The sequence below is a fragment of the Rana temporaria genome, chromosome 13 (genome assembly GCF_905171775.1).
Source record: "Rana temporaria chromosome 13, aRanTem1.1, whole genome shotgun sequence".
NCBI classification, from domain to species: Eukaryota; Metazoa; Chordata; class Amphibia; order Anura; family Ranidae; genus Rana; species Rana temporaria.
This window is the reverse complement of record NC_053501.1, coordinates 23,701,646-23,726,500: the sequence shown is the minus strand read 5'-3', so window position 1 is coordinate 23,726,500 and position 24,855 is coordinate 23,701,646. Positions and strand designations below refer to the sequence as shown.

Below are 24,855 nucleotides of genomic sequence, written 5' to 3'. Positions count from 1 at the left end.
AAGGCTTAGTATTCTCTGTGGGTTTTAACTTGTACAGTAGGGAAAATAGTTATTTGATCCCCAGCAGATTTTATAAGTTGGCCCACTTACAAAGAAATTGAGGGTCTAAAATTGTTATAGGTGTATTTTAAAGGATAAAGACAGAGGGCTAGATCCACAGACGAAGTACGCCGGCGTATCTACTGATACGCCGGTGTACTTTCAAATTTCCCGCGTCGTATCGTTGTTTTGAATCCTCAAAACAAGATACGACGGCTTCTGGGTTAGATCCGACAGGTGTACGTCTTCGTACGCCTTCGGATCTAAGATGCAATACTTCGGCGTCCGCTGGGTGGCGTTTTCCGTGTCGGGTATGCAAATTAGCGATTTACGACGATCCACAAACGTACGCGCGGCCGTCGCATTTTCGTCGTCTGTAGTCGGCTTTTTCCGGCCTATAGTTAAAGCTGGTATTTTTCGGCGTATACATTGACTTGCCTTGTTAAGTATGGCCGTCATTCCCGCGTCGAAATTTGAATTTTTTTTTTTGCGTAAGTCGTCCGTGAATAGGGATGGACGTAACTCACGTCTAAGTTCAAAAAATGACGTTGTTGCGACGTCATTTCGCACAAAGCAAGGCGGGAAATTTCTTGACGCATGCGCATTTCATTCGGCGCGGGCACGTGCTTCATTTAAATGAAACCCGCCCCCAACCCACCCAATTTCAAATCCGCCACCAGAAATACACTACGCCGCCGTAACTTACGACGCAAAATCGCTGAGGATTGGAAAATGCGCCAGGTAAGGTACGGCGGCGTAGTGTATCTCTGATACGCTGCGCCGTTTTACATGTATGTGGATCTGGCCCAGAATATTAACCACAAATCCAGAAAAAAAAACATGATACAAATGTTATAAATTGAGTTGCAGTTTAGTGAGTAAAAAAGTATTTGATCCCCAAGCAAAACACAACTTGGTATTTGGTAGAGAAACCCTCGTTGGCAATCACAGAGGTAATACATTTCTTGTACAGTGCCCTGAAAAAGTATTCATACACCTTGAAATTTTCCAAATTTTGTCATGTTACAACAAAAAACATACATTTTATTTTATTGGGATTTTATGTAATAGACCAACACAAAGTGGCACATTATTTTGAAGCGGAAGGAAAATGATAAATGATTTTCAAAATTTTGACAAATATCTGAAAAGTGTGGCGTGCATTTGTATTCAGCCCCCCAGAGTCAATACTTTGTAGAACCCCCTTTCACTGCAATTACAGCTGCAAGTCTTTTTGGGGATGTCTCTACCAGCTTTGCACATCTAGAGAGGGACATTGTTGCCCATTCTTCTTTGCAAAATAGCCCAAGTTCTGTCAGATTGGATGGAGAGTGTCTGTGATCAGCAATTTTCAAGTCTTGCCACAGAGTCTCAATTGGATTTAGGTCTGGAATTTGACTTGGCCCTTCTAACACATGACTAGGCTTTGCTCTAAACCATTACATTGTAGCTCTAGCTGTATGTTTAGGGTTGTTGTCCTGCTGGAAGGTGAACCTCTGCCCCAGTCCCAAGTCTTTTGCAGACTCCAACAGGTTTTCTTCTAATATTGCCCTGTATTTGGCTCCATCCATCGTCCCATCAACTCTTTCCAGCTTCCCTGTCCCTGCTGAAGAAAAGCATCCCCACAACATGATGTTTCCACCACCATGTTTCCCGGTCGGGATGGTGTGTTCAGGGTGATGTGCAATGTCAGTTTCCGCCACACATAGCATTTTGCTTTTAGGCCAAAAAGTTCAAGTTCAACACCTGACCTAACTCTGCTTTAAACTTCTCCATAACTTTATTCCTGGCCTGTCTGGTGTGTTCCTTGGCCTTCACGATGCGGTTTGTTCACTAAGGTTCTCTAACAAACCTCCAAGGGCTTCACAGAAGCTGTATTTATACTGAGATTAAATTACACACAGATTGACTACTAATTGGGTGAATTCTAAAGGCAATTGGTTTCACTACATTTTAGTTGGGGGTATTAGAGTAAAAGGGGCTGAATACAAATTCATGCCACACCTTTCAGGTACTTATTTGTAAAAAATAAAAATTGAAATCCATTTATCAGTTTGCTTCCACAACACATCTATTTGCCACTTTGTGTTGGACTATCACATAAAATCACAGTAATATGCATTTACGTTTTTGGTCGTAACATGACAAAATGATGAAAATTTCAAGGGGTATGAATACTTTAAGGCACTGTAGTTGGTCACCAGGCTTGCACACATCTCAGAGGGGATTTTGATCCACTCTTCTTTACAGACCTCCTCTAAATCCTTAGGGTTTCTTGACTGTTTGGCGACTCGAAGCTTCAGATCCTTTCATAAAATTTTCTATAGGATTGGGTCTGGAGACTGGCTAGGCCACTCCATGACCTTGAGCCACTCCGTTGATGCATTGGTAGTAGGTTTTGGGTCATTGTCATGCTGGAAGACCCTTCTTCAGTGTTTTGGCTGAGGGAAGAAGGTTCTCCTTAGGGATGAGCTCCGGCTTGTTCGCGCAGTCCACGTGCAGAGCCCGCCAGGAAGTCTGCATGCCGCTGTGCTAATCACAGGCAGGGAGACATTGTCCTGATGCAGAGCAGAGATCAGGAAATGTCTCCCTGCCTGTGGTTAGAGCAGTGCTGTGCAGACTTCCTGGCGGGCTCTGCACGTGGACTGCGTGAACACGCCAGAGCTCCTCCTTAGTTTTCGCCCATGATTTTACAATACATGGCCCTGTCCATTGGCCCCTCGATGTAATAAAGTGGGCTTGTACTTTTAACAGGGAAACGGCCCCAAAGCATCATGTTTTCACCTCCATGCTTGACTGCTGGGATGGTGTTCTTAGGGTCATAGTCAGCATTTTTCTTCCTCCAAACTCAGTCAAGTTCATGCCAAAGAACTCAATTTTGGTCTCATCTGACCACAGCACTTTCTCCCAATCCTTCTCAGAATCATTTAGATGACGGGCCTGTACATGTGACTTCTTTAGGAGGCGGACCTCATGTACACTGCAGGATTTCAATCCATGGCGGCGTATTGTGTTACCAATAGATTGGCGACTGTGGTCCCAACTGCCTTGAGACCATTCACAAGCTCCTCCTGTGTAGTTCTGGGCTGATCCCTCACATTTCTCATGATAATCCTTACCCCATGAGGCAAAATCATGCATGGAGTTCCAGACCGAGGACGACTGATGGTTATTTTGTATTCCTTCTGTTTGCGAATAATCACTCCCAACATTTGTCTCCTTCTCACCAAGCTTCTTGCTGATGGTCTTGTAGGCCAGTCCAGCCTTGTGCAGGTCTACAATCTTGTCCCTGATGTCCTTTGACAGCTCTTTGGTCTTTGCAGTGATCGTGTTGTTTGAATGGAAGAAAGAAATTCTGTGGACAGGTGTCTTTTATACACAGAATGAGTTGTCGTTGGGAGCACCTTCTTAAATTGACAGGACTAATCTGTGTACCACATAAGCACAGACTATAGCCAGTTTAAGAGCCAGAACTATTGTTGGTTGGTAAAGAATCAAATACTTATTTTACTCACTGGACAGCAACTCAATTTATAACATTAGTATCATGTGTTTTTTCTGGATTTTTGGTTGATATTGTGTTTCTATCATATAAAATACACCTATGATAAAAAGTATAGACTCTTCAATTCTTTGTAAGTGGGCAAATGTACAAAATCTGCAGGGGATCAAATAATTATTGTCCCCACTGTACCTGTGCAACAAGTCCCTTTCTATTTTTGTTGTCACTTTCTGCATGTCATACCTGAGCTGGAGATGGAGCCAGAAATAATTTGAACTCCGATGATGCTCTTCCCTACCATGAGACAGGCTTTTAGGATGATGGGGTAGAAGGGATGGATAGAGACCTAGTTGGAAGCGATCAGCTATCAGAGAGCTATTCATTTGTTAGTTGCTCTAATTGCAGGTAAAGAGGGGAGATGGCTTAATTGATTAGATTTATTGATTTCAACAACTCATTTCAAAACAATGTCTTTAAGGCCACGAGTAAATTGTTAAATGAATTGAGCACTATCTTACAGCTGTTACAAGAACGCAGCGAGGACCAGGAGGACAGAGAATGTTTAAAACAAGCCATCACCGCTTTGCTTAATCTCCGATGTAGCATGGAGCGCATCTACAACAAGCACTCCCCACGACGACGCCCAGGGTAAGGAACGGCTTCGTTTTTTTGATCAGGTTGCCTGTATAGAATTGTATCAATTAATCCAAATAGGCCTGAATCTCTGTCAGATGAAGGGACTTTGCTGCTTGCAAACTTGTAGTGATTTTTTCTATAGTTATCTGTTATCCACTTAAGGACCGCCGCCTGTACATATACGTGGGCAGATGGGCGTACCGGCACGTCCTGTACATCTACCCAGCCGTGCGACGTGGTCCGAAGCTCCGGGACCCGCGGACCCGATCGCCGCTGGGGTCCAGCGATCAGTCCCCGGAACTGAAGAACGGGGAGAGCCGCGTGTAAACACGGCTTCCCCGTGCTTCACTGTGGCGGCTGCATCGATCGTGTCATCCCCTTTATAGGGAGACACAATCGATGACGTCACTCCTACAGCCACACCCCCCTACAGTTGTAAACACACACTAGGTGAAACATAACCCCTTCAGCGCCCCCTGTGGTTAACTCCCAAACTGCAACTGTCATTTCCACAATAAAGAATGCATTTTAAATGCATTTTTTGCTGTGAAAATGACAATGGTCCCAAAAATGTGTCAAAATTGTGCGAAGTGTCCGCCATAATGTCGCAGTCACATGATCGCTGCCATAAGTAGTAAAAAAAAAAATATATATAAAAATGCAATAAAACTATCCCCTATCTTGTAAACGCTATAAATTTTGCGCAAACCAACCGATAAACGCTTATTGCGATTTTATTTCTTTTTTTACCAAAAATATGTAGAAGAATACGTATCAGCCTAAACTGAGGGAAAAGAAACATTTTAGATATTTTTGGGGGATATTTATTATAGCAAAAAGTAAAAAATATAGAATTTTTTTCAAAATTGTCGCTATATTTTTGTTTATAGCACAAAAAATAAAAACCTCAGAGGTGATCAAATACCACCAAATGAAAGCTCTATTTGTGGGAAAAAAAGGACGCTAATTTTGTTTGGGAGCCACGTCGCACGACCGCGCAATTGTCGGTTAAAGCGACGCAGTCCTGAATCGCAAAAAGGGGCCTGGTCCTTTACCTGCATTTTGGTCCGGGGCTTAAGTGGTTAAAATAGTATTTGCACCATTAGGGCTACTTGAACTGCGCAGCCATAATGCTGCTTAAATTACTCAGGTAAAGCCGTTAAAAGAATTCTGTAAAATATTGTAAAAAAAAAGATAAGAAAAACAGACCTCTCAATCAAAAAAGTTGCGCATGGGACTTTTGAGAACTGCACCAAACATCAACAAATCAACAATTACTTAAAAAATTTGATTTGTATTCATATACAAAAATTTAAATCCTGAATAAATTTCCATAAAGCATAACAGAGTATAGGGAATGATTACATTGTACCATGTTTACAGATTAAGATAACCTGTTGATATCCTATCACTTTCTACATGTTTCGTGAAACAAAGTTCACTTCTTCAGGAGACCATAGCGCTTCATAGGATGGATATCTGTAGAGAGGCAATATCGGCAATTACTAAATAGTACAAAAATAAATAAAAAATCAAGTGTCCAAAAAAGATTCATACAGGGGCAATAGCCAAAAAAAACAAGACATAACTTGTTTAACAAAGTACCAACTATTTAAAAATCGAAATCTCAGGTCATTTTAAAGGTGAGGAACAATGGAGTGTAATAGAAAAACAGCGGTCTTGTTGAAGGAGTCGGCCACCCAGAGTCAGGTTCTGGCTTCTCTTCCCTGTGACGGGCTGTGATGTGACTGTGAATATTGGCTCGGTATTTACTCTCGCGTTGACCTGCTTTGAAACTATATGTTGTACAGATAATAAAATGTAAAATCGGTCACACATGAACTGCTATTCCTCTGATTTGACAAAAAAAAGTTTATAGGGGTTTTTTCTTCTTGAAGTGGAAGTAAAATGTTAGTCAAACTATACACATTAGCTGCGCTTAAAACACCACACTTAATAATGGCAAAAAGTGTATATTCAAAAGTACAAAATAGAGCCAATCATAAGTCCATCACTTGTTCATATAGGTTCCAAATTCAATCATGGATCCCGTCACCACACCGCGTGAGGAAAACACCCATATGGTAATGAACTCACTGGACCGACTCGACTCATGCGCTTGTAACGATTATTGTTGGCATCTAGGACTGCATCCTTCCATCTAGATATCACTCGTAATGAAAAGATAAGTGCACATAGTGTGATTCCGTAAACAAGATTTATTAATTCCAAACCCCCTTACAAATGCGCACTTACAATAAAACATGTATAACAATCCTGTCCTTACTTTCGTCCCACACCCTCTGACGAAGTGATGACGAAACGCGTCAGAGGGCGAGCAAGCAGATACCTTAACGATCTGTCGACAATCGTCTCAACCTGGGAACGTCACTCTCTGAGATATTCAAAGAGTGGTGAGAGACGGATGAGCGATATTTAATGCATATGCTTCCACTGTGGAGGCGCTTATAAATTCAATAGCGTTAGGACTTCAAGCAATACACAGGGTGCCATGAAGAGGCCTTGCAGCTTATGCATGCGTTTGCAAATGCGGGCTAACTAAACCCCTGTTTTTAACGCAGACTGTTGGACAGGAAAATTTGGTCGGTTGGCAGACTGGTTGGTGAGTTAAGCTATGGAATGTTGTTTTTGTTTTTCACGGATGAGCGATAAGGACAGGATTGTTATACATGTTTTAATATTTGGTTTTATTGTAAGTGCACATTTGTAAGGGGGGTTTGGAATCGATAAATCTTGTTTATGGAATCACACTATGTGCACTCATCTTTTCATTACAACTGATATCTAAATGGAAGGATGCTGTCCTTCTTTCTTTCCCTCTCCCTTCTCTCTTCTTCTTCTTCTTCTTCTTCTTCTCTTTTTCTCTATCTCCTCCTCTGCCCTGCAGCAGTTGCGTTTATTTATGCTACCCTCGCCAGAACATCCGGGCAATCTGTCATAAAGCGCTTTGGCACCACCGACTGGTGGTATATGTGCGCTTCACAAACAAATAGTAATAAATAGTAAATAGTCCTAGATGCCAACAATAATCATTACAAGTGCATGAGCCGAGTCTATCCGGTGAGTTCATTACTATATGGGTGTTTTCCTCACGTGTTGTGGTGACGGGATTCATGATTGAATTTGGAACCTATATGAACAACAAGTGATGGACTTATGATTGGCTCTCTTTTGGACGTTTTGCCATTATTAATTGTGGTGTTTTAAAGTGGTTGTATACCCGCTGTCACTTTTTTTTCCCCCTACACATGTAAGACAAGGCATAATGAGCTAGTATGCACTGCATATTGGCTCATTATGAAATACTTACCTTAGAACAAGGCGTTGGTATCCCACCTGGTCCATGCCGAGGGAGATGACATGACTATACAACCGCTTTAAGCGCTGCTAATGTTATAGTTTGACTGTGACATATTATATTTCTAATGTGCAATTATGCAATGCATACTAACACATTATAACATTGTCTTTTTTTCTTTTTGAGTTATACTTTTAGATAACTGTCATTAGCAACAATAAGCGATCTGGTCTTTAGTTGTTCCCTATTGGTAGATTTGATGTAGAGTTGCAACATAGATACCATATGAGACTTTGCCACAACCGTTGTTTGTTTTTTCAGAGAACACACTTGGCGTCTTTACAACCGTCAAATGCGCAGCAAGCACTTGGCTATCAAGAAGATGAACGAGATCCAGAAAAACATTGATGGCTGGGAAGGGAAAGATATTGGGCAGTGCTGTAACGAGTTCATCATGGAGGGTTCGTTGACGAGAGTTGGGGCCAAACACGAGAGACACATTTTCCTGTTTGATGGACTGATGATCAGTTGCAAGATGAATCATGGCCAATCTCGCATCCCCGGTTACAACACAGCTGAGTACCGCCTGAAGGAAAAGTTCATTATGAGGAAGGTGCAAGTCGTAGATCGGGAAGATACGGGCGAGTATAAACACGCCTTCGAGTTACTGTCCAAAGATGAGAACTGCATTATCTTTGCCGCCAAAGCCGCAGAGGAAAAAAACAACTGGATGGCGGCTCTGATTACGTTGCAGTACCGCAGCACATTGGACCGGATGTTAGACTCTGTGCTACTCCAGGAAGAGAATGAACAGCCGCTGCGTTTGCCAAGTCCAGACGTCTACCGCTTTGTGGAGGAGGATTCAGAAGAGAACATTGTATTTGAGGACAATGTGCAAAGTAGAGGCGGAATCCCCATCATAAAGGGAGGGACTGTGGTGAAACTCATCGAAAGGCTGACATATCACATGTATGCAGGTGGGTGAATGTTAGGGTGGAAGCTTATACCCATTATAGGGCCAAAAATGTGTGGACAACCCGACAATCGCCTATATAAGGTTGCTAGAGATTCCCAAAGCAAAACCATTTGGACCTTTCGTGAAAAATCTGAATGTGCCAGCCCCTCCAGAAAAATGACTGTCATTAAAATGGATCTTCCATGAAAAACAGACATACAAACCCCCCCAGCGGAAGATGTGTTTACACTCCGCCATATCCCCTGATCTATAAATGTACTAATTTTTGTTTGCCCACAGTTGGGTTTTAAAAATTAAGAATTGGTAGAAAAAATATTAAAATTACTTACCACACACCTCTGTCCCGGCTTCTGGGACGAACGGGTGACCTCACTGTTCCATACTTCATCCCATCCCTCTGCAGGAGTGATTTCTCTCAGCATATCCTTGTGCATGGAAGGGCCACTTAAGTGTGGATTTGCACCCCCTCTTTGACCTTTTTATGTTTTAATCTATTTTTGAATACATTTTTATTGCAAATTTTCAAGTACAAAAGTGTAAAACATGTACAGTATCCAAAAAGATAGAAAACGGTCAGATATCTCCATGTCTTCCAAAATACCCAGACATGGTGTACAATATTCCAGTACAGGTGAGCAAAATTCTAGGAAGCAAAAGCGTTATATCATATACAACAGAGGTGGCAAACACAAGGCCCGCGTGCCAAATCCGGCCCTCCAGGCCATTTCATGTGGCCCTCGCACCTCTCCTGCCCTCCTCCATTCCTACTCTAGACCCTTACTTTCTGCTTTCAAGCAATGCATCCAGTTTCTTACCAGCAGCAGCATAGGGAAAGGGGGGTGCACTGTGATGTAAGGGATAGTGGGGGACTCAACTTCTGATGGGGGGGGGGGGGCTCTTGACATCTAATGTAAAGGGGAGGGGATGCACTGGACAACAACCGGCCCTTTTGAGGACAATCCATAATGCTGATGCGGCCCAAGATGAAATTAAGTTTGACACCCCTGATATACAATATGCTAGCAGATGAAAGAGCTGACATGTGGGATATCTGTTGTAAAATACACACAAAGTTTTAACAGTAACTTTTTGAAGTGGGGTACAGCCCATGAAAGTGTGGTCAGTATATCAACCAGATAAAGCTGCTTGCTTTGAAATTGCGCTGAAGTTGTGCGATTTCAATGCAGCATTCAGTGCGACCCGGCTAAGGTTTGAGTTCACCTTTAAGGAAAAGCCCTTGGTACAGGCTTTGTTAGAAAGCTGGAGGAAGAGTGAATATACTATGAGTGAGTGAGTGAGCGAGCTGATCAGCTGATTTTAAGTGCGACAGCGGCTGTGGGGGAGTTGATCCCCCGCTTGCTGTCACAGGGGAAAGGAGTAAGAGGGGGCAACAGCTTGAACGTGTTAATGTTAAACCCTAAATACGGGTGTAGTATATAACATGTTGTAAAGGTGAATTTAACTTTTGAAGAATGTTCTGCTGGTTTTCTTACTATGGACCCTTTAATATATGACTTTCTTTCTGTTCTCTCCTCTACAGATCCTAACTTTGTTCGCACTTTTCTGACAACATATCGCTCTTTTTGTAAGCCACAGGAGTTACTAAGTCTTCTCATTGAAAGGCAAGTGCATACATTGTATACATTGGCTTTAAAGTGATATTAAAGGTTCCTGTTTAAAAAAACAAAACAAACATGTCATACTCACCTGGCCCCTGGCGAGTGCCCCCAGAACAAGCAGCTTGCTATGGGGGCATTCAGGCAAGCTCACTTCAGAGCCGCTGCTCTGCATGTCCAATCATCACTCTCTCCTCATTAGATCACTGGCTGTGATTGACAGCAGCAAGAGCCAGTGGCTCCCACTGATGCATCAGCCAATGAGGAGTGAGGGTCCCTGGAGAGCTGAAGCGCTAGTGCACATTGCTAGATCGAGATGGGGCTCAGGTGAGTATTAGGGGGGCTGCTGCTTTTTACCTTTATGCATAGAATGCAAAAAAAGTAAAGGTAAAAAGCCTTGAGCCTGTAGAAGCACTTTAAATAAAGCAATCCTGTGTTTCTACCTACCACTTATCAAAGGAAATGTGTTGAAAAGCAAGTTACCATTTTAAGTCCAACTCTCTGGCCTCATACTAGTGTCAGAGCAGCAATGTCAGATACTGTAAAGCTAAAAAAAAGCTTTGTTGTCGTGGGCTTAGGCTAGGAAAGGAAGTGTTATTGGTCTTAACATTTTTCTTTCTACCTATGGAGAAGCCATCCACTACTGGAACGCATAATAGAGGGCTGAATAAGATTTTCCACTTAATGCAGCTATGTTTATGGATCTCCCTGCAGGACCCACAGCCAAGATCTCAGGGGGACAGGGCCAAGTCCATATAACACGTGGTGGTAGTGCAGAAGGGGGTTCTTTTTAAGGAAAATCTATGCCAAAGGTGATCCTTTAAAGCAGATGAAAGCCCTAATTGAATAAATGACATTTAGTTTACTAAATCACTGTGTATCATACGCAATTGCCTGTCCTTTTTTTTTTTTTTTTTTTTTTTTTTTTTTTTAAACGCTTTACCATTCTCTTTTAGGTTTGAAATCCCAGATCCTGAACCCACAGAAGCAGACAGACTGGCAATAGAGAAAGGAGAACAGCCAATTAGCACCAACCTTAAGAGATTTAGAAAAGAATATGTTCAGCCAGTGCAACTCAGGTTGGTCTCTGTTGGCTCTAGCGATGCATAAAAGTGGTCAAAAAGTGAGAGTGCCAACTATGTTTAGACCCCTTTCACACTTGTGCGACTTGGGACTGCAAAGTTGCATGAAAAGTCGGACAAATCTGATGCTAAGTGGGACTTTTTGGAGTAAAGTGACACCAATACAGTGATCAGTGCAAAAAAATAATGCAGGGTCACTGTATAAATGACACTGGCAGGGAAGGGGTTAACATCAGGGGCGATCAAAGGGTTAAGCGTGCTCCGAGGAAATGCTTTTTAACTGTGGGGGGGAATGTTGTGCCTGGAGGAAAACAGAGATCCGTGTTTCTTAGCAGAAACACAAGATCTCCACTTTCCTCCCTTACAGAACGATGGTCTGCCTTGTCTCCAGGGAACAATCGCGGGTGGCTAATTGGCTCCCGCTGTGTCCAAACTTAGGGGTAGCGTCGCTCTGGCAGCACACGCGCGCCCCAGAGCCAACAATAGTAATCACGTACAGGTACATGATTTTGAACTTAAGGGCTGCCCTGACGCAGTATACGTCCTTAAGTGGTTAAATTGATGCACAATCCCGAGGCACACCATTCTAAAATGTAAAAAAAATAAACAAGTAGGTTTACATATCGCAGCAATATCCACACACACACAGAACACTCAGTATTAGAGGTGATTTAGTCTTTCAGCTAATGTGACCCCAGTGCTGACGGATAGGGGAGAGGGAGTGGCTGGCAAGGATGCTGTGCATATGTGCCCAATGTCCTCCTTATTAGCCAATTATATCATTGCTCATTAGGATGCCAGCGACTAGAAGGTTGTAATGCACAATGAAAACCTGTGGCTCTGTATAACTAAAAGCCAGGCTTCATCCACCCGATGGCTTGTATTTAAAAAAAAATTGGAAATTTTGGGCATGTTGCCAAGGCACCTTGGTTGAAAATGGCAGGATTGGAGAAAGGAGGGGGAAGCGGCTGGAGGTGCAGCGAAGTGCATGGCAAACCAACTATATGGGGATGTGTGTTTCCACTGATGCAAAAAGTGTAGGGAGACACGACTCTAGTTCCTGTATGCATGGGTAGCTCCATAGGATTCTGCAAGAGAAAGGAGCCACTGAAATCGGAAATCTGGGGGAGCGGTCATGGCACCAGATTAAACTGAAACATAGCTACATAATCAGTTCAGGGATTTAAATCGGCGCTAAAGATGCTAAAAAATTATGGTTTAATATCACTTTAAGTTAACTCCTTTTTTTTGTTTCTTTTACTACTGGAATGTCAAATTATTTTTACTTTTTGCCCTACTCTGTGTAGATATTACCATACCTCTTTATTTTTTCAGGGTTTTAAATGTATTTCGGCATTGGGTTGAACATCATTTCTATGATTTTGAAAGAGACGAAGAACTTCTAGATCGATTAGAAATCTTTATCTCCAGCGTTAAAGGTAAGAATGGATCTGACATGAAGTGTCAGTCAGCCCCATGAACATGTACTTATAGGTTTTCATTATAGGAGGTATAGTAAGCTTCCAGTATTTCTCGCCTCTGCTTTCCATCACGATCACAGCTCCTTTACAAGACTGTGTAAAGTGGCAAAGTCAAAACATACAAAGCAATTGACAACCCTTTCACATCCTGGTCCTTACGAGGCAGCCCCGGCCCTTATGATTGGTTGCCTATTGTTCTCCTATTCCTGGATTTTCTTGGGTTTTTTGTAAGATTGGAGTGACTGAGGAGTGCAGTATAATCGGCATGATCCATGCGCCTGTTATCCTGTACATGGCACGGGCACATGAAGGATTGCTTTAAGGCAGTGTTTCTCAATTCCAGTCCTCAGGCCCCCCCAACAGGTCAGGTTTTCAGGATTTCCATTATTTTGCACAGGTGATTTGATCAGTTTCACTGCCTTAGTAATCACCACAGCCTTTTCATCTGAGGGAAATCCTGAAAACCTGACCTGTTCGGGGGGCCTGAGGACTGGAATTGAGAAACACTGCTTTAAGGTGACCGGTTCACAAGAAAGGAAAAAAAACTGTAAAAGAGTTTTACGCCAGTGCGATTTGTCATGAGATTTGACAGTTCTAAGTCGCACCTCATTGCTGGCAATGGAACAGTTCAAATAGCCGCGACTCATGTCACAGAAACTTTGGAAAAGGTTCCTGCAGTACTTTTTCCATTTTCACTGCAACTTGCATTGATTTCTGTTAAATGAATTCGCAAGCCACAGGGAAATCGGCAGTGCAAATGGCACTGATGTGCAGCTTTAAAATCCCGCTGAAGTAGGGCAAATTCTTAGCTGCATCGGTGTGAACGGGGGGCTTATACTTCTCTTTTCTGTATTTGAGGCAGCCAGTGGCAGCTGCCGGGTAGAGCACTCCCCCACGACGGGGAATGCCTGGGAGCAGTAACATCACCCATAGGCTTTCATGTCCCAGCCATTGTCTGTGCTCCCTCCTTTCCCCTGCAGCTTCCGCTGGGTGACATAGGTGAGCAGAATCACATGACCAGACCGTAGTGGGAATAGTGAATATAGGCAAATGTATACATCTTTTTTTTTTTTTTTTTCACACAGTTTAGTTAGCATAGGTGTTGAGAGAAGGGAGGGGACATTTTTAAGACTAGTTGGCCCAGATTCACAAAGCACTTGCGGCGACGTATAACACATTACGCCGACGTAAGTGCAAATGTGTGCCGGCGTATGTGTGCGGCAGACCAACGAACCAACATGCGCCTAAAAACAGGCTACACCCCACCGACGTAGCTTGCACACGCCGCCGTAGGGTGGACGCACATATGGGCTGGGCGCATGGTGCTGCTCCCATTGATTAGCCATTCAAACTTGCAAATGAGGGAAATACGCCGATTCACAAACGTGCGTGTGCCCGGCGCATGCTACGCGAGATGCGCGTAAATTGTACGTCCGGCGTAAAGTTATTCCCCATAAAGGAGGTGCAACTCTGACATGCACAGGTCTGCACCAGGGAACACAAGCCGGCGTATTGTGCGTTGGACGTGTGTCTGGCTGGGCATACGTTATGTTCACGGCGTACGCGGTGATCCTGCGTAGCTTAGGCAGTTGTGCCGGCGTGGTTGTGAGCAGGCGCAGGGGGGTGCTGTGCATGCGTCCACGTCACGGCGCATGCGCAGTTTGTGATACGTACCTGTCTGGCGCTCGGCCCATCCTTTACATTTGGGCCCCGCCCACTTCCACCTACGCCGGCGTGCGCCTTCGAAACCTACGCCGCGCTGGCGCAGCGTTGGGAGCACTGGCTTGCTGAATGCAATGCTTGCCTCTCCGCGCTACGTTGGCGTGGCGTACGGTGTTTGCGCTACGGCGGCATAATGTGCGCCTTGCTCTCTGTGAATCTGGGCCGTTATGTTTAGGCTGGCATTCTACTTTAAACATCCAACACATTTCTGGGTGTCACGTGGTCTTTCAATGTCTACTGCTGTTCCACCCACCGGCCGATATCGCTGCAGGACACAGCAGTGAAGCAGCAGCTGCATGGAGGAACCACAGAAAGCTGTGGGGGACCAGTCGTTTGACTCTCTGGAAGTGTACTTGAGATTCTTCGGCTGGTATAGCTCCTCAAGAGAGCAAAGATCGGAGAGACTGGGGGCAGGACAGGTAAGTATCTATTGAGGGACACATGAGTTCCTAAACCTTCTGTAGGCAGTAGTAGTAGGGATGGAATAGATTTTACTTACACAGATGTTTACCTGAATTTTATTTACGATTGTGTTTAAGGTAAATCCATGAAGAAATGGGTTGAGTCCATTGCCAAGATAATCAGGAGGAAGAAGCAAGTACAGGCTAATGGTGTCAGTCACAACATCACATTCGAGAGCCCCCCGCCTCCTATTGAGTGGCACATTAGCCGAGCCGGTCAGTTTGAGACATTTGACTTGATGACTCTGCACCCCATAGAGATCGCTCGCCAATTGACCCTGATCGAGTCTGACCTCTACAGGTAATTCATTGCATTGTTGGAGCAAACAACGGGGCTTCAGTTTTATTTTTGTGGTATAAAAATAATTAAATTGCCTATGCAATTAAAGGAAAATTATAATGGTTTACCGTCAGTTATAATTTTAGGTAATTTTTTTTTCAATTTTTAAAACTGTTGTTTTGTATTTTTTCTTTATATATAAAAACAAAGATTGTACACAAATATTAAAAGTATTAAGTAAACAGAGAAGGGCAAGAGGTCACAAGCCTCCGGATTCTAACGGTGTCAAGTGATTGAATGACCAGGATGTGGTGATTTTTATAGGGGTATGAGTGAGCATAGAGGGACTCAAAGTATTAACACACAGTGATGGGATGTACATCAAACTCTAAAATATCTGAATATTTCTGTGTCTGTTCAGGGCTGTGCAGCCGTCAGAACTTGTAGGAAGCGTTTGGACAAAAGAAGACAAGGAAATAAATTCCCCTAACTTGCTTAAGATGATTCGCCATACTACGAACCTGACGCTTTGGTTTGAAAAGTAAGTTCTGGAGATTTCTGTGAACTACTAACAGAATAAGGTTTAGTAAAAAGCAGACAGGACTCTGCTGTGTGCTAGGGCAATGCAGCAATGGACACGTTTTTTAGCACTTAGGGTGAGTAAACTCCCACCTTTGACTTGTACCTTTAGGTAAACCTATAATGAGGCTTACCTATAGGTACTGTAAATATCTCCCAAATGTGCACCATTTAGGAGATATTTACTGTATTTGCAGCCGATGACGTCATCGGCGCATGCGTTCTGAAGGAACGCCCACTCTGGCCATTAACGGCGGCTCCCTCGCACATGCATGTGAGTGACGTCATCGCAGACCCGGAAGGAAGACTGGTGAAGATGGAAGTGGCCTCCGGCAATGACAGCCCTTCGCTAGAGCGCTTTGTTTTCAGGTAAGTGTCACATAATCTGCTAGTATGCGATGCAGATTATGATATTACCTTGCAGGTCAGGGGAAAAAAAAATAACCCAGCGGCTTACTACCGCCTTTAGATCTACTCCCCTTTATATGTTTTTCATCTGTGTATTTGTTTGTAATTCAATTGATTAAAATGGAACTCAGCTTTTTCATAGGAAAGGTAAGAACTTTGCCACATTTCTTTGTTCCCATTTGCGAGATTCACTCATGTTCTGTCCTGGTGACCACTGCTCCCAGGAAGTACTTCCTGCTTAGCCCTCTTTTTAAAATTATGAAACAAGTATACTAGAATAAAGCTGTATGTATATCTACAGATCAGAAGCAGGAAAGCATGTGCAGAAACATTTGAAAACATCCTTGCCATGTCTATAGAGATTTTGTTTCTGCTACAAACCAGATTTGTGGAATTTCTTATTCTATACCATCTAACAGAAACTGTGCATATAATTCGTCATAGCTCTCTAGAAATACCTAGAGAGCAGCTGTGAAAACTCTGTGTAAAAATACACTTTCTTCAGATGTTTATAGCTAATGAGTGAAGTTGGCCCAGATCAGTGGCGTAGCGTGGGTTGTCGGCGCCCGGGGCAAGGCAAATAACCTGCAAACTTTTAGCACTCCCTGAGTCCCTTCCTTTCCTACAATGGTACTAACTTATCCGATTCCTACACTGACCAACCTGATTCCTATCCTGACGACTCCACTAAACTACACTGCCCACTAGACTCCACTACACTGCCCACTAGACTCCACTACACTGCCCACTAGACTCCACTACACTACACTGCCCACTAGACTCCACTACACTACACTGCCCACTAGACTCCACTACACTACACTACACTGCCCACTCCACTACAATGGCCACCCCACTACACTGCCCACTAGACTCCACTACACTGCCCATTCCACTTAAACTACACTGCCCACCCCACTACCACTGCCCACCTTACTACACTAAACACCCCACTGCACTGCCCACCCCACTTACACTACATTACACTGTCCACCCCACTTACACTACATTACACTGCCCACCCCACTTACACTACATTACACTGCCCACCCCACTTACACTACATTACACTGCCCACCCTACTTACACTACATTACACTGCCCACCCCACTTACACTACATTACACTGCCCACCCCACTTACACTTCCCACCCCACTACACTACAATGCCCACTACACTACACACCCCACTTACACTACACGTCAGGCATGCTGCATGTTTGCTCGCTGGCTGAATGAAATTAATGCATGGATGATGGATGTGGCATGACTCTCCCTAACTGTCCGCTGGCTGGCAGCTGCTCCCTCATCTGAGACGACTCACCTGTTTTTGTCATCGATCAGACTGCCAGATTCACAGATTATGTCCCAGTTCAGTTCCAGGTCTGGCGTGGCCTGGTCAGGCGGAGAGAAGGAGTAGACGATGGCGGCGGCGGGCGGCTCAAACAAGGAGGCCGGACAGGACTTCAGGAACAGCCTTTGCGCATGCGCCCCCCGTGATCATGGACAGGCGAGGCCCGCCGCAGCATATGACCCCATTCGCCCAATCACAGGGCACCTAATTTTAAAGATGGCCGCCAGATCGCCGGGGACACAGTAACTGGAAATTTGAAAGTTTGAGGCAAAGTGACACACAATGGTGCGGGATTGCACCCCCCCCAAATGTTGCGCCTGGGGCCACGTCCCCCCACGCTACGCCACTGGCCCAGATACAATGATAATAGCCCTTCTTGCCTGATTGGCTGGAATTTTGTTTTCAATTCGAATATGACAAGGAGCATTAAGGGTGGTCGCTTTGACCCCATAAGCTGGAATGTATAGTTTCATAGATTTTTATAGTTTTATGTTTTTTCTCTTTCTTTCGTTGTACAGGTGTCTCGTGGAAACGGAACATTTTGAGGAACGAGTGGCTGTCTTCAGTCGAATTATTGAAATCCTACAGGTGTTCCAAGACTTAAACAATTTTAATGGTGTTCTAGAGATAGTGAGTGCAGTGAACTCTGTTCCCGTGTATCGGCTGGATCACACCTTTGAGGTGCGTGATGTATTTGTCTCTTCTGACAAAATAAAAACTACATTTGGCATTTCTTATGTCACTTATATCAACTCTGATGCTTTGATATGCTTGAATAACTAACTTTTTGAGCAGTACATTGGCCTCTATATTCACAATTTAAGGTGCGGCAACTTGAAGCAAAACCTCATGCACACCTCAGGCACACTTATAGAACCTTCATTTCTATGTAAGTGGGCAAACTTACAAAATATGCAGGGGATCAAATAATTATTTTAGCCAGGGGTGTACAGGGGTATAATACCAGGGGTGCAACTATAGGTGGCCTCCCAGCAGTTTCCAGGACCAGCGTGACACCTCTGTTTGTATGAGTCGGATGCAAGTCAGATGTTGGGAACTGCTTGTACACATATACATTTATATATATATATATATATATATATATATATATATATATATATATATATATATATTATGTGTGTATATATATATATATATATATATATATATAATATATACACACATACACACATTATATATATATATATATATATATATATATACACACACATACACACATTATATATATATATATATATATATATATGTGTGTACATATATATATATATATATATATATATATATATATATATATTATGTGTGTATATATATATATATATATATATATATATATATATATATATATATATATATATATATATATATATATAAATGTATATGTGTACAAGCAGTTCCCAACATCTGACTTGCATCCGACTCATACAAACAGAGGTGTCACGCTGGTCCTGGAAACTGCTGGGAGGCCACCTATAGTTGCACCCCTGGTATTATACCCCTGTACACCCCTGGCTAAAATAATTATTTGATCCCCTGCATATTTTGTAAGTTTGCCCACTTACATAGAAATGAAGGTTCTATAATTAGTGGGAATGCTCAATAGCATTCCCACTATACTGGTCACTTTATTTAGATATTTACTGTTGCACTCATCACTTCTCATTTCATTCCTTTTTGTACACTTTTTACATTTAGATTGAGCAGCAGTTGTTTATATTCATTTATTATACCTTACCTTTCACTTGGTGGCGCGAGAGCCCTCACTTTATATTCCCAGTGTTGTTATTCGTTTTTTAGTGGGAATGCTCAATAGCATTCTCAGTATTGTAGTTAGTTTTTTATTATTCTTAATTAGTGGGATTGCTCAATAGGATTCCCAGTATTGTTCGGTTTTTAGTGGGAATGCTCAATAGCATTCCCAGTATTATTCGTTTTTTATTAGTGGGAATGCTTAATAGCATTCCCAGTATTGTTATTCGTTTTTTATTAGTGGGAATGCTCAATAGCATTCCCAGTATTGTTATTCGTTTCCAACACACGCCTCAAAAATATACCGGCCTCCAACCTCCCCTTATAGCCGGTCCAACACACGCCTCAAAAACATACTGGCCTCCAAACTTCACAACATAATCAATTACTTTGTCGATCGACAATACATAGACCAAACATATCACCTGTATAAACGTGCTTGAGATGTTGGTGGTAAACAGCCTGCTAGGCCCGGGAGGGAACCAAACCAAGCTGCCTCATATCCAAGAGTTGCCAAGAGTGCAAATGTAGACATTATGCTTTAAAGCGGTAGTTCACCCCCCCCCGACACATTTTACCATCGAGACAGGCATTGTAGCGCGAGCTACAGTATGCCTGTCCCGATTTTTTTAACCCCGTACTCACCTTGTACTCGGACATCGTAGATTTCGGCTCCCGCGGGGAATGGGCGTGCCTATGGAGAGGGAGGATGATTGACGGCCGGCCCTGGCACGTCACTCTCCCCGAAGACAGCCGGAGTAGGTCTCGGCTCTTCACGGCGCCTGCGCACAGGCTATTCGCACGCGTCGTGAAGACCAAGCCTATTTCGGCTATTTCCGGAGAAGCGTGACGCGCCAGAGCCGGCCGTCAATCATCCTCCGTCTCCATAGGCACGCCCATTCCCCGGTATCTTCGATGGACGACTACAAGGTGAGTACGGGGGTAAAAAATTCGGGACAGGCATACTGTAGCTCGCGCTACAATGCCTGATTTTAAGGTAAAAGAAAATTTTTTTTTTTTTTTTCGGCGATAGGGTGAACCCCCGCTTTAAGGTTAATCAAAAATATAACATTCTAAAGGGAAAGGTAGAACAGGGGGAGGGGGGGAGTATGGAAGAGGCAGAGAGGGAGGAAAGTAGGGGGGATGGAAGGTTGTGGGTAAGGAAGGGGTGTGGGGGTTTCCCAAACCCTCACCCCCTTCTTCCTCCAACCTTCCCTTCTCCCCTTTTTCCTCCCTCTCTCCCTCTTCCATACTCCCCCTTTGTTCTACCTTTCCCTTTAGAGTGTTATATTTTTGATTAACCTTAAAGCTTAATGTCTACATTTACACTCTTGGCAACTTTTGGAGGGCTTGGTTCGGTTCCCCTTGGGCCTAGCAGGCTGTTTACCACCAACATCTCAGACACTTTTTTTTTTACAGGTTATAAGGAATGAGCAATGTATTGTCGAACCTTAAAGCTTCTGCAGAAGGGTAAATAGAGGGTTGACGGGAAGACCCTCCGGTTACTGGAGTGGCAGCCGCCACCAGTGTAGGGACCTGTATTGGTGCAGCCGTCCCTGGGAGGGTTCCCCCCAACTTTTTGTTGAGTCTTCTTCTAGGAACAGACAATTGTCTTGTTTGTCCAGCTACATTGATAGTTGGTGATTCAGAAGCTGCAGAAAGGGAAATAGAGGTCTGATGGGAAGATCCTGCGGTTACTGGAGTGGCAACTGCCACCAGTGTAGGGACCTGTGTTGATACAGCTGTACCTGGCCCCTGGGAGGGTCCCTCCAAACTTTTTGTTGAGCCCTCTTCTAGGAACAGCCAATTGTCTTGTTTGTCCAACTAAATTGATAGTTGGTGATTCAGAAGCTGCTCATGAGAATCTTTTAAGAGATTGATGACGTAGTGGATTCCTGTCATGATGGCTTGAAATTAAGATCCTCTCCCTCATATTCACTAGCAAATCGTCTTCTTCTCATTACCTAGTTTAAATTTTCTTCCAACATTTTGGCCATCTTCAATCCCAAGAAAGCTGCACCCCTCCCATTTAAGTGCAATCCGTCGCTACTATAAAGATGGTAACGGCCTGAAAAGTCAGTCCAGTTCGCCATGAAGCCAAACCCCTCCTCCCTGCACCAGTTTCTCAGCCACTTGTTAAGTACCATAAGCTCTTGCTGTCTCTGTGGTGTGGCTCGAGGTACAGCCAGTATTTCAGAAAATATTGCCTTGGGGGACCTTTTCTTCAATATGGCCCCTAAGTCCCTGAAATCATTTTGTAGGGCGCTTCATCTTTCTCTAACTTTGTCATTGGTACCGATATATACCATGACAGCTGGGTCCTCTCCAGCGCCATCCAATAATCTGTCCATGCAATCTGCAATGTTCCGAACCCGAGCACCCGGTAAACAACATACTGTTTGTCGATAATGGTCTTTGTGACAAATTGCCCTCTGTATTCTTCCAATAACTGAATCCCCTACCACTAGTAGGTGCCTATCCTTTCTGGTAACCTTGCCCCCATCTTCGTCACATGCTGGTGGAGTCTCTGTGTGAAAGTCACATACTGGTGAATTCTTTACGCGATTGTCACATTCTGCAGTGGTCTCATTGTAAACATCACATTCTGGAGGAGACTCGTGATCGTGAAATTCTGGAGTAGTCTCATTGTGAATGTCACATTCTTGAGGGGTCTCATTGTGAATGTCACATACTGGAGGAGACTCATTGTAAATGTCACATTCTGAAGGAGACTCACTGAACTGCAACTCAATTTATAACATTTGTAGTGTGGTGTTTTTTTTTATGGATTTTTGGTTGTTATTCTGTCTCTATCATTTAAAATACACCTATGATAACAATTATAGACCCTTCGTTTCTTTGTAAGTGGGCAAAAGTACAAAATCTGCAGGGGGTCAAAATAATCATTTTCCCCCAATTACCCTATTTACTTAAAAAGCATTCTATGCTGTATTCACTGGAAGAGTTCCCATATTCCAAGTGAACAGGATTGGCTGGGGAAGGTGGGGGAGATCATGGAGGCAGAGAACTGGCTTGCAAATTGTAGAGACACTCGCAAACAATTTGACCTTACATGGGCGGAGTGGAAGGCCCACGTACATGACACAGCCATGCTCTCTTCAAGTTTGGACGAGGCACTACTTGCTTTAGCAGATCCCTCCTTCGGGAGACTCGTCCAGGTGCATCGTCGGTCAGATACCCTAAACCCCACTTAAATGTGGGTTCATTCCATCAGTGAATCCGGTGGGTGCTGGTCCATATGCCTTCTTGTCTCTTACTTTCTCTACTTTTCGCCTCCCCTTTCTTTGCTCCCTATCTAATTCACTATTCTCTTTCTCCCTCCCTTCCCTCAATTGTTTGCTGTGAATTTGTTTGCTTAGTCTTGTTTAATCCCCCCTTTTTTTTTTGTATTGTTTCCAAGGGACTCTTGGGTGTGTTTTTTTCCGGGCTACCGAGACGGTCTCTAGTTTGTTTGACTACTCTTGGTACATCAGGTTTATTTAAACTGCTACATAGTAAGGGAGTCATTTTTGTATCTACCCAAGAGCAGGGGCATTTGGCTATACTACCCTCCTCTAAGTTGGTGGGCCTACCCACATGGATCGAATGTCCAGGGCAGGCGGGGTGACCCTTTGTCCCTATATTGTTGCCTGCTGTTACTCCCAGTTGAAACGGTTGTCCGAGCTCGGACTGGGCGCACCCCTCGGTGTCCCTCACTTTCCCCATCCCTCCTCCCTTTCCCCTTATCCTTTGTCTCCTCCCCTCTCCCCCCTAACCCCCCTGGTTGTTGTTTTTTTTGGCTATGTTGTATTGTGCAACTGTCAATATTACTTATTACTTGAAAATGAAAATAAAGATTTTTCAAAGGAAAAAAAGCATTCTATGCTAAAAAATTATAACTGGTAAGGGTAAGAGTGAAAGTCAAACATTACATTTTGTTACATTACAGGCATTACAGGAAAGGAAGAGGAAAATCTTGGATGAAGCTGTGGAACTTAGTCAGGATCACTTCAAAAAATATCTGGCAAAACTCAAGTCCATCAACCCACCTTGTGTGCCTTTCTTTGGTAAGTCGCTTTCCATTTTTAGTGACTGCAGTGAAACGTAAATGTGGCTTTGCATTAGAACCTCATAGAGCATGCTGGGACTTGTAGTCTTACAAAGGTTGGTGTGACATTTTGGAGATTCACCCTTCTGTTGCCCTGGAACATAGTCCGATTTCTGGGCTGCATTAAAGGAGTTGTAAAGGCAGAAGGTTTTTTATCTTGATGCATTCTATGCATTAAGATAAAAAACATTCTGTGTGTAGCAGCCTCCCCAGCAACCCTCTTAATTACTTACCTGCGCCCCATCTCTCTGCAACGATGTCCACAAGTGTCTAAGCCATCTGGGACACTCCTCCTGATTGGCTGAGACACAGCAGTGGTGCCATTGGCTCAGGCGGCTGTCAATCAAAGTCAGTCAGCCAACCAGGAGAGAGAGGGGGTGGGGCCAGGTTGGAGCTCCGTGTCTGAATAGCTACAAGGAGCTCTGACTCGGGTCGGGTGCCATCATAGAGAGCAGCTGGCTGAGGGAGCACTTGATAGAAGGGAGGGGCCAGAAGCAGCCAAGAGGGACCTGAGAAGAGGAGAGGATACAGGCTGCTCTATGCAAAACCAACTACACAGAGGAGGTAAGTATAACATGTTTGTTTTTTTTTATTTTTTATTTATTTTTTAAACAAGCCTTTACAATCAATTTCAATTATAAAGATCACCCTGCTGTTAACTTAAAGTGGAGGTTCACCCGGAAATGTCAATTGTTAACATTGGATTGAGGCTCATTTTGTGAAGGGGAATCGGGTAGTTTTTTTTAAAACGAAGCAGTACTTACCGTTTTAGAGAGCGATCTTCTCCGCGGCTTCCGGGTATGGGCTGCAGGACTGGGCGTTCTTATTTGATTGACAGGCTTCCGACGGTCGCATCTATCGCGTCACGATTTTCCGGAAGTAGCCGAACGTCGGTGCGCAGGCGCCGTATAGAGCCGCACCGACGTTCAGCTTCTTTCGGATACTCGTGACGCGATGTATGAGACGGTCGGAAGGCTGTCAATCAAATAGGAACGCCCAGTCCCGAAGACCATACCCGGAAGCGGCGGAGAAGATCGCTCTCTAAAGCGGTAAGTACTGCTTCGTTTTTTAAAAAACTACCCGATTCCCCTTCACAAAATGAGCATCAATCTAATGTTAAAAAAATGTTTTAGGGTGAACTCCCGCTTTAAAGAGGAGTTGCAGTCTGCTCACATAATTTATAATAAAAACATCTTTGCCATTCTGAAGCTTCCCTCCAACCACTTTGTATATTATTTTATATATACTGTGATTCTGTACTTGCCAAATATGCTGCAGAAATCTCCCTCCACTGAGTCTAGCTGCAGCCATTTTAATTGTGGGCAGCTGAAGCTGCTGCCTGTTCACTTCCTGGATTTACACAGACACACACCTCCAGCTCTGCAGTTCTCATTGGCCCTCTTATGACTCACCCCTCTCTCCCTTCCTAGCAAACTCTCAGGAGAGTGAGAGAGAGCTGTGCATGATGTCATAAACCTAGGCTAATGACCAGACAAGCAGGAAGTGGGCTGTATAAGGTGTTTAC

At 43.7% G+C, this 24,855-nt stretch overlaps 1 protein-coding gene across 1 annotated transcript in view; it reads left to right on the top strand.

The window, feature by feature from the left end:
• The window catches only part of SOS2 (SOS Ras/Rho guanine nucleotide exchange factor 2), a 98,776-nt gene that overhangs the window by 58,309 nt on the left and 15,612 nt on the right, over positions 1–24,855 (top strand). Inside the window, exons 9-17 of the mRNA XM_040332896.1 lie at positions 4,062–4,189; positions 7,818–8,473; positions 10,013–10,094; positions 11,045–11,167; positions 12,506–12,609; positions 14,913–15,135; positions 15,536–15,655; positions 17,974–18,136; positions 23,172–23,289. Of these exons, the coding sequence (XP_040188830.1) occupies positions 4,062–4,189; positions 7,818–8,473; positions 10,013–10,094; positions 11,045–11,167; positions 12,506–12,609; positions 14,913–15,135; positions 15,536–15,655; positions 17,974–18,136; positions 23,172–23,289 (1,717 nt within the window). The remainder of the gene's footprint in view (positions 1–4,061; positions 4,190–7,817; positions 8,474–10,012; positions 10,095–11,044; positions 11,168–12,505; positions 12,610–14,912; positions 15,136–15,535; positions 15,656–17,973; positions 18,137–23,171; positions 23,290–24,855) is intronic.